General features: G+C 38.8%; 1 protein-coding gene across 1 annotated transcript; it reads right to left on the bottom strand.

Moving 5' to 3' along the window:
* Positions 1 to 5,377: 5,377 nt before the first annotated feature.
* Positions 5,378 to 9,863, bottom strand: LOC109219775 (GDSL esterase/lipase CPRD49). Its single transcript, XM_019384248.1, has 6 exons — positions 9,574 to 9,863; positions 7,915 to 7,992; positions 7,310 to 7,450; positions 6,991 to 7,067; positions 6,713 to 6,862; positions 5,378 to 5,770 (listed from the first exon to the last, which is right to left on the bottom strand). Exons 1-6 carry the CDS (start codon positions 9,682 to 9,684, stop codon positions 5,557 to 5,559), a joined length of 771 nt encoding a protein of 256 aa, XP_019239793.1. The 5' UTR covers positions 9,685 to 9,863; the 3' UTR covers positions 5,378 to 5,556.
* Positions 9,864 to 9,923: the final 60 nt, after the last annotated feature.

The raw sequence follows: 9,923 nt of genomic DNA, 5'->3' as shown, positions 1-9,923 counted from the left end.
CTTCTCCTATGATGTGATTCCTCATCCTGTTCTTCCACCAAGAATAGTACTGACCATTGAAAAGTGGAGGCCTAGTAGTGGACTGCCCTTCCCAGTTCCCAGATGGTGCACTCATGTTGATCTTCTCCTATTGTGTTAGCCTCTTCAAGGATAACCTGCTCTGATACCAATTGATGTTCTAAAAGTCAATACCACACAAGAGGGGGGTGATTTGTGTGGTACCCAATTTTCACTTTAGAAGGACCTGGTTCTTCTAGGTATACTTTCTACTACTGTTTGCGGAATTAAAAGTACATAAAATAAAGAACACAGAGATTTTTACGTGGAAAACACCTGGCTCAAAAGGTGAAAAACCCACGGCCTACTACTCAGTAGGATTTTTCCAAACTTCTACTAAAATCACTGAGCCAAAACAGCATTTACAAAACTCTTGTAAACCTAAGGATTAAACTCTAATCCCGTTGTGGCACACAGCCTCAGCTGTTTGCGACAACTTCAAGTTAACTCTAACTTGAATACTCAAAGTACCTAATACAATTGCTTCTATGAAAGCTGAAAGGTACAAGTTTAAATCACCTACTACAATTGAACTAGAATAAAAGAAAGACACAATGGAATTGGTTCTTCTATCTTGTCCAATTAGCTTCAGGAATGCACACTTGAATCTCACATAAATTGCTTGCAAAATTGCCTCGCTCTTTTGCTCTCAATTTAGTTTAACTTCTGCGTTTGTGCAATCCTGTAAAAGAGAACAATCACAGTTATTTAATGAGTTAGTAATTAGAGTTTGATTAAAACTCAATTGCTGATCTTCCATCGAAGTTGAGTCCTTGAACAACACAAACTCCAACCCTATCCTTTATCCGGATTGTGTTCTCTTCTCATAAGGAGACTTTCACTCCTTATCCAATATGCAACCTTTTCGATCAGTTCAGGAGATATTGCTGCTTGATCACTGACTTATCTCCTTCACGTGTATCTCACATGTATAGGTTGATAAACACTATGCCTCACATGATGGACCTGGTCCATGACTAAGTTCATTTGTCATTCTTCAAAACTTCACCTGAACTTGGGCCAACAGACTTTTTGGGTAAAACTTTGAAAAACTCATTTTCATGCATTGGGGTTGATTCATTTAGCGTTTATTGATGTAAGAAAGTAATTTGTGATTAGATACGAACGAATTGGCGGTGGAATCAAGGGGTAAAGTTATAATTGAGACTTGAGTTGTGTTCATGGCATTGAGGTAAGTGTCCGGTCTAACTCTTTCTTTAAAAGAATTTTCATTTGGAGTTGAGTCATATTTGTTAATTGCTTCTTGTTGAGTATGACGTATAGGCATGGTGATGAGTATCTATACGTTGCTATCGAGCATGACCGTGAGTCTTAAATTGATAGTTGTTGTGTTCTTAAATGACACTTCGGATGCTTTAAATTGATGACTCTTGATATTGAGTAAAGATTTAGTTTATTCTCGTGGACTTTATTTATGCTTGAGTACTGGTATTAATTGAGCTGAGTAAGAGTTGAGCTAGGATTGGTTATAGCTGATTCTCCCTTGCCGGGATGGTTGTTTTGATATTGTTGTTCCATTGCCGGGAAATTATTATTATGTTGCTTTTGGTTCCCTTGCCGGAATTTTATTGTGACTTTCTGTTGACTTGAAATGGGAGCGGGTGGTACGCCTACCACGAGTTATGATGAAATGGGAGCGGGTGGTACGCCTACCACGAGTTATGATGAAATGGGAGCGGGTGGTACGCCTACCACAAGTTATAGTGAAATGGGAGGGGGTGGTACGCCTACCACGAGATATAATGAAATGGGAGCGGGTGGCACGCCTACCGCAAGATATGAGAAATGGGATCGGGTTGCACGCCTGCAACGAGATTTGAAAAGAAAGTGAAATCTGTTTTTGTTTTCCTTATTCTTGTTAAGAGTGGATTTTGGTTTCCTTAATTCTCTTGAGATTTTGCTTTATCTGTTATTCCCCCGAAGCATGTTCCCCTCCCACTTAAACTGTTTATTCTTGTTTATTTTTCCGCTGTATATATATATAACTGCACAGGTTTATCTGGAGTCTGGTCCTAGCCTCGTCACTACCTCGCCGGGGTTAGGCCAGGCACTTACCAGCACATGGGGTCGGTTGTGCTGATACTACACTCTGTCAACTGTGGGTGCAAGAATCCGGGCAGGCATTTGATCTATCAGCAGTAGATTGGGAGCTATCCTTCAGTTCACCGAGACTCCGAGGTAGCCCGCTGGGCGTCCGCAGGCCCGGCGTCTTCTTCTATCAGTTTTTATGTTCTGTTGTCATTTGTACTCGAGACAGACTATGCTCTTTTCTTCAAACACTTATTTGTTGTAATCCTAGATAGTCCGTGGATGTTGTGACACTAGGTTCTGGTTAGAGGCATGTGTTTGGTCTTCAGGATATTTTAGTTTTATATTTTTAATTAAGACTTCCGCTAAATTCATATTCCGCTGTTATTAATTGTTTATTCCCTGTTAATTTAATTGGTTAAAAAGGAACTAAAAACAAAAAGGTGTTGATGATTTCCTAAGATCGTGGCTTGCCTAGCTTCTACGAGTAGGCGCCATCACGACTCCCGAGGGTGGAAAATCCAATCGTGACATATATATATATATATTATATGATAAATTATATATAATAATATATATATATATATATATATATATATATATATATATAGCTGGACGTATCCATATTCTCCTATCATACATTTGTTTAGCACTCTTACTAGAACAAACACGTTTTAGTCTATCCACATTGGCATTAAATAATTTCAGTAAGAAAATTTCAGATATATAGTCTGCTCTGAATCTGAACAGGAATCAAATCCTAGACTTAGACCATCAACGCAACACTGATTTACCACACTGGCTGATAAGTGGTAATGTAACAATGGGAGCTTGACATTCAAATGGACAGACTAAGCTACTACATTGAATGACCAAAGAGGTTGAGCAGTTAGTGTTTTATAATACTCAGGAAAGGAACGACAAATGATCTCTTGGTACTTCTTTTTCTGATGAAAAAAATACCATGTAGTATTAACTCAAAAAAGAATTAGTTGACGTTCAAAAATCTGACTATTTATTTCTTTTTGTTTCTCCACTGTTTACAGCTTTAGCACATAAAATTGCTCACTCTAGTTTCTTTCTATTAGCTAGAATGAGGGGACGGGGATATTGTGCTAGGTGAATTTGGGCATTCCGAGGGTCACCGGGACTTTGGGTACTGTAGGCGCATTAAGGTTGTGGAGATCGTGCGGGCTATGCATAAGATGAGTAGGGGCAGAGCAACCGGGCCATACGAAATTCCGGTGGAATTCTGGAGGTGTGTGGGTAGAGTAGGCTTGGAATGGCTGAACGAGCTATCTAATGTTATTTTCAGGACGAAGAGGATGCCGGATGAGTGAAGTGAGTGAAGTGAGAGTACGGTGGTACCGTTGTACAAGAACAAAGGTGATATCTAGAGTTGCAACAATTATAGGGGTATCAAGTTAGTAAGTCATACTATGAAAGTATGGGAGAGGGTGGTGGAAGTGAGGGTGAGGAGGCGGTGTCTATATCCGACAACCAGTTCGGGTTCATGTCGGGTCGTTCGACTACGGACGTGATCCACCTTATTAGGAGGCTGGTGGAACAGTACAGGGATAGGAAGAAGGATCTGCACATGGTATTTATTGACCTAGAGAAAGCGTAAGACAAGGTCCCTAGGGAGATTCTTTGGAGATGCCTGAAGGCAAAAGGAGTGTCGGTTGCCTATATTAGGGAGATTAAGGACATGAATGTTGGAGCTAAAACTCGAGTTAGGATTGCGGGAGGCGACTCGGAGCACTTTCCGGTTGTATGGATTTACACCAAGGATCTGCGCTCAGCCCGTTCTTATTTGCTCTGGTGATGGACATACTGACACGACATATTCAAGGGGAGGTGCCATGGTGTATGTTGTTTGCTGATGGTATAGTACTGATTGATGAGATGCGAGGCAGCATAAACGAGAGGCTGGAGGTTTGGAGACAGGCCCTTGAGTCTAAGGGTTTCAAGTTGAGCAGGACTAAGACAGAATACCTGGAGTGCAAATTCAGCATTGAGCCGAGAGAAGCGGGCTTGGACGTGAGGCTTGGATCACAGGTCATCCCCAAGAGAGGCAGTTTCAAGTACTTTGGGTCGGTTATCCAAGGGGATGGGGAGATCGACGAGAATGTCACACACCGTATAGGGGTGGGGTGGATGAAATGGAGGTTAGCATCTAGAGTCCTGTGTGACAAGAAAGTGCCACCGAACTCAAAGGTAAGTTTTATAGAGTGGTGGTCAGACTGACCATGTTGTATGGGGCAGAGTGTTGGCTAGTTAAGAACTCACATATCTAAAAGATGAAAGTAAGCAAAGATGCGGATGTTGAGGTGGATGTGCGGGCACACTAGGATGGATAAGATTAGGAATGAAGATATTCGGGAGAAGGTGGGTGTGGCCCTATGGATCATAAGATGCGGGAAGCGAGGCTTAGATGATTCGGGCACGTGCGAAGTAGAAGCCTAGATGCCCCGGTCAGGAGGTGCGAGCGGTTGGATTTGGCGGGTTTCGAGAAGAGGGAGAGGACGACGTAAGAAGTATTGGGGAGAGGTGATCAGGCAGGACATGGCGTGACTTCAGATTTCCGAGGACATGGCCCTTGATTGGAAGGTGTGGAGGTCGAGCATTAGGATAGTAGGTTAGGAGGTAGCTGAGCATTTTTCTACTTCGTTCCGGGTGGGAGGGCTGGTCTGATAAGGTTTTGTCCTAGGCTGCTAGCGATTATTATTGTGTCCACTCTATCCTTCCGTTTTTCATAGTACCGAGCCTTATTCACTAGGTTTTGTTATTGTTTATCATATATTTTTTGGTTCTTATGATGTTGCTATTGTTCCTATGGTTCTATTGAAAGTACTGACTTCTTGAGCCGAGGATCTTTCGGAAACAGCCTCTTTACTTTCCGGGGTACGGGTAAGGTCTACATATACTCTACCTTCCCCAGACCCTACTTGTGGGAAGTCACTGGGTTGTTGTTGTATAATATTTAAAAATTTAAGTCCTAGGGGAGAAAACCACTGAAAAGATTCTCGTTTAGTAGAACTATTTCAACTCAACACCTTTTTCCAAAACATTTTACAAGGAATATAACCTCCTTTGAGTATGCGTTACTGCAGGCAACTTGAGGAACAAAACTCATTCGCCCTAGTTATAATCACACGATCTCACAATATATTTACAACTAGCAGCTCAAAAATTAAATTTATTAACCTAATGTAATTTACTATGAATAAAGAATTAAGAAGGAAAAAAATCTAAAAGTTTACCATTCGAATGAGAAAGAAACTACCACTATATGTCTATATCTTCTTAGAGACAAGAGAAACTGCAATTACACCATTACAAGGTAAGTTCTATTAGCCAAAAAAAAAAGTAAATTCTGAACTTCACTCCCAAGTTTTATGCATATACATTCTTTATGTTTCAATAATGCAAAAGCTTACAAAGGGAAATCTAATCCCATTGAATTTCTCGATGGTATGTCCACTCGGATGGGTTTATTGTGGTTTTGCCATCCGCAAGAACTAAATCATAAGGTGAGTCTTCTGCAAATTCTGTTGGCATGGATTTCCAGTATAAACTAGGTGTCCACTCAGCTTCCTTCAATACCTTGATGATCTCTTCAACAACTATTTTACTCCCTGCCTCCGCCAAGTGAATCCCATCCCTATTTAATTTTTTTAAAAAAAAAAAGAAAAAAAAAAACAACAACAACAACAACTAGCTGAGGACGTATTTAAACATGATAGGATGGAATTTGCAAAAGCCTCTTCCTTCATAATTTTTGAGTCTCTACATGATACTGAGATATAGAGTTATTTTAGTAAAACTATGCTACACACACCAGTGTTTCTTCCGTGCATTCAGAAAAATGGGGATCAAGGCACATCGAAATATTGAAGCAATCAGAGACTTGTGATTCGGGCAATGGAGAAACGATTGCCCTATAATCACGGAGACAATATTCTACCTTGTGTGTCAATCAAGATTCCAGGACGCAGATATTGATGACTACCCAAAAAAATACTGTAGTGTAGTGAACATAACTCAGCATTCCTGCACAAACTACAAATATAAAATACTCTGATCCAGCTAGAACTTGTATACCAGAGCCATCATGTATAGCACTTTCAAAAACTAATTCAGGATATCCTATGGAGTAATTTAGAAAGCATAACTAGAGCCATGAGACAATAGTGGAAGTTCAGTTTCCGTGGGTGATGCTAATAAACAGCACACATCTAATGGGGAAAGATTTTCCCATGTGACAGCAGCAATTCAGCTCACACTGGAAGATATCAAACCAGATCTTCCAAACAATTGCAGAAACCATATTTGAAGGTGCATAAAAAAAGAAAATCTGAGTCTAGGACAAGGGCATAAAAAGGGGCATCCCGCGTTCTCACAGGGTCCGGGGAAGGGCTGCACCCCAAGGGGCAGTCTAGGATAAGCCAATTAAATATAAAAGGAAGCTAATTTTCATCTTGATAAAACACAATAAGATATGAAAGTAACTGAAATTTAGGGAAACAAAACAGATTAGATTAACGCAGATGTTCTCAATTTGGTAGATAAACAAAGCGCACAACAGATAGATAGATGGACTTACGTAAAGCAAGCAGTCAACCAATCTTCCCTTTTCTGAAGTGCTGTCCAAAGATCAACAACCTTCAGATTCATCTCATTACACAGCTCTATACAGGCCTCCGAATACTGTCGACACAACTCATTTGTCCGAACCAACTCACTGAAGTATGAACTGTTTGCAAAAGAGATGACAAACTTGTCCCAGTAATAAGAAAAAGGGGAAAATGCTGTTCAAAGAATGGAACTTGGAAACAAGTACATAAAAAGATAAGATGACACTGATGATGGCCATTGAATTACCTTGTATTTTCACGAACTCTGGCCTCATCAACAGGTGGACAACTGAGAAAGATAATGCGAATATTCTCTGAGAGGCTCTAATCATCCCCACCAAAAAGAAAACGAGAAAAGAAACCAGGGATCAATAATCACCGTAGTTCGTTTACACAAGTGAAACCCAATTTATATAACTGAAATAATTTAAAGCTTTCTAAAACATTATATCTTTAAGGTCTTGTGTTGTCTTGAACCAGCTAACCATTCATGTGTTTCCAGATAAGAATAGAAACTGTGGGTCGAAAACAAAGAAAAAAGAAACTCCTGTAGTAAAATAAGCTACCTTAAGATGAGTTGCAATTTTTCTCATGTTCTCAATGTACTCTGGAAGAGGTACATGAGGACCTAATCCAGATGAATGAGGTCCCATTGAATCATTACCGCCAAAGTAAACAACCACCAATGTGGGCTGAACAGCTGCATCCTGGAAGAGGAAAAACACCATCGAGAAGTAAAAAGTTAGTATACTGGAAGTGTCTCCCAATATCAGATATCCAGATGAGATCTTAGAGTGATTGCACAAATAGATGGGTTTGCTATCGGAGATTCTTATTCTCCTTTCTTCTTCCTTTTTTTTGATAGGTAATTTTCTATAGGAAATTGTCAATTCTTAAAAACTCCACGATATCAATCCAAGAAGAGACCTTGATGAGCTTTTGATTTGTAGATGATGTGAACCAAAAGGTACTACTAAGTTCTATGCAAATAGCACTATTTCTTGCATACATTTCGTAGAAAAGGTTGTTTGAACAGCAGTATTAAGCATCCTTTTCACTGATAATAAAAGAAGAAATAACGCAGAGGGAGCACGTAAGCACTTATGTAACAAGCTATGCTTAACGTTTTAAGTGAATTTCACACTGAAGAGATATTGGGGAGAAGCAATACCTTTGGAAATACTTGATCAAGGACCTGTAGAGCACGTCTGGAGTTCCAACCATAGTAACCTCGCAATATTACGTCTGCCTACAGTAGATTAGAAGGTATTACTCTCTAATCTCAACAAAGCCAAGACGCACTGCTTAAGTGAATATAACTGTGATATAAACTAGCTTGCCAAAATTTGTTAGTGCATGAGACACAACTTTGTGAAAGAAGTACTTTTACAGTAAATGTTGAACCTGAAAAACCTCAATATAAGCACTGTTAAGATCACAACAACAGAGCACTCAAATTTCCCTAGGTAATTTGTAGTCTATATCAGAACGAAACAAACAAAGCAGTTTTGGAGTCATAAGATTCACATCATCTGAAATTATCTGTTATATTTCGGGTAATAACTTCAAAGAAAATCACTTAACGGACAATGCTGGAAAGGCTAAGATTCCAATGATAAGAAAAACCAGATATGCATAATTTAACATTCAAAATTCTATGATAACCAAAAGAAGAACTATCTAGCAAGAATACCTACTATTGCAGATCAGTAAAAAGAAAAAAAACATTATGAGATGAGGATGCTTGATTTGGGTAGTAGTCTTCCTCTGCAGGCAGATATTTCGTTAAAAAGAATGTGGCACCTTACTGGCTAATTGATATAAGACTTCAGTTAAGTGTAAGAAACGTCAGAAGCACAAGACATTTTTCAAAAGTAATTTCTTAACATCATGAAAGGAAAGAATTGTAAGATTTTAAACAAAGTGTGGAAGTAGTTTGGTAATCATTGTGGATATCTATAATCCCGGGTTTCTTCATTAGTAATAGAGTTATTTAGCCATTGGAAATATAATTTGCTATAGTGTCTCTTTACTGACAGACAACTAGGTTTACTTTTGATGGAAAAAGTACTTGATTCACTTGAGAAAAGGATCTTAGATATTTGAGTATACTGGAAAACATACACACCCTGCAGCACAAAGACATATTAATTACAACCTCATAATTTCAACTTATTGTGGGTATCAATGCCCATAATCTACTAAGACTAATCACAGTTAGAACACACATTTTTAGGGCGAACAGTCGAAGAGCTGCTTCAAAAAATTCGTTTCATTTTTAATGCAACAAAAATTATGCAACTCAAGCAGGGGTGACTGATGACATTGTTGATAAAGCAATCTCCTTCCTCACTTGCAAGAAGATTGATATGCTTTTGATTTCTAAGTTTTATAATTGGTGCATATAAATATAATCGGTGTATTCTTCTTTTTATCTCAGATTAATTTTATTGAAATAGTAACGTTGTTTTTTCAAGCCAAATGTGAACTTTTTCAAAGCCCTTACTATGGCGTTCTATGGGAATAACTCTACCATTAAAACCAGAAAACAAGTGTATTTAAACAAAATTGCTAAACATAAAACTTTTTAGCCTCTTTCCCCTTTTCCGCCCTCTAGTTCTTTTGGACCTTTCCATAAACTAAAAAATTCTTGAATGTGGATGCACAAATAGAAGTATAAACTGAACAAAAATGAGATGTAAATTGATTCACAGAGTAATTACCATGAAATGATCAAACATCTGAATCATCATGACTTACAAACAATCGAACAAAACACCAGCACACACACATTAACACGTAAAAGGCACACACAAAAAGGGAAACATACTTTACGAGCATAAATGTCGGAGAGAATGGAACCCCAACCGCCATTGCTGTAACTGATCTGAACAATGGAGGATCCAAATAGAACGAATTGTGGCCTCTGTGGTCCAACCATCACGACCTCAATTTCTCTGCTGTGATCTTAGTTTTGAGTGGGAAAAATGGCGGTGGTCTTGCTATTAGGTAGAGTTCAAAGCACCGTATATTGTGCTTATAATACGGTGATTTTGTGGCTTTTCCGTTACAAATAAACTCTTCCCTCCTTGTCTGTCTTCTCTAATTTTTGTTATGATCTTCTCTACCATTTTTGTATATACATGGCAAAATGGTTAAAAATAAAATGATTATCCACCC

This window comes from Nicotiana attenuata, unplaced genomic scaffold (assembly GCF_001879085.1).
Source record: "Nicotiana attenuata strain UT unplaced genomic scaffold, NIATTr2, whole genome shotgun sequence".
NCBI lineage: Eukaryota > Viridiplantae > Streptophyta > Magnoliopsida > Solanales > Solanaceae > Nicotiana > Nicotiana attenuata.
The sequence above is the reverse complement of the archived record's forward strand: the minus strand, read 5'-3'. Positions and strand labels throughout refer to the sequence as shown.

Bases quoted from the DNA above. Each gene is read 5' to 3' on its own strand.
- LOC109219775 (XM_019384248.1), bottom strand. From the start codon at position 9,684: ATGGTTGGACCACAGAGGCCACAATTCGTTCTATTTGGATCCTCCATT. The intron at 7,993-9,573 runs GTATGTTTCCCT...AATCTACTGTAG, and splicing joins CCGACATTTATGCTCGTAAA to GCAGACGTAATATTGCGAGG. The intron at 7,451-7,914 runs GTATTGCTTCTC...TTCCTCTTCCAG, and splicing joins TTGATCAAGTATTTCCAAAG to GATGCAGCTGTTCAGCCCAC.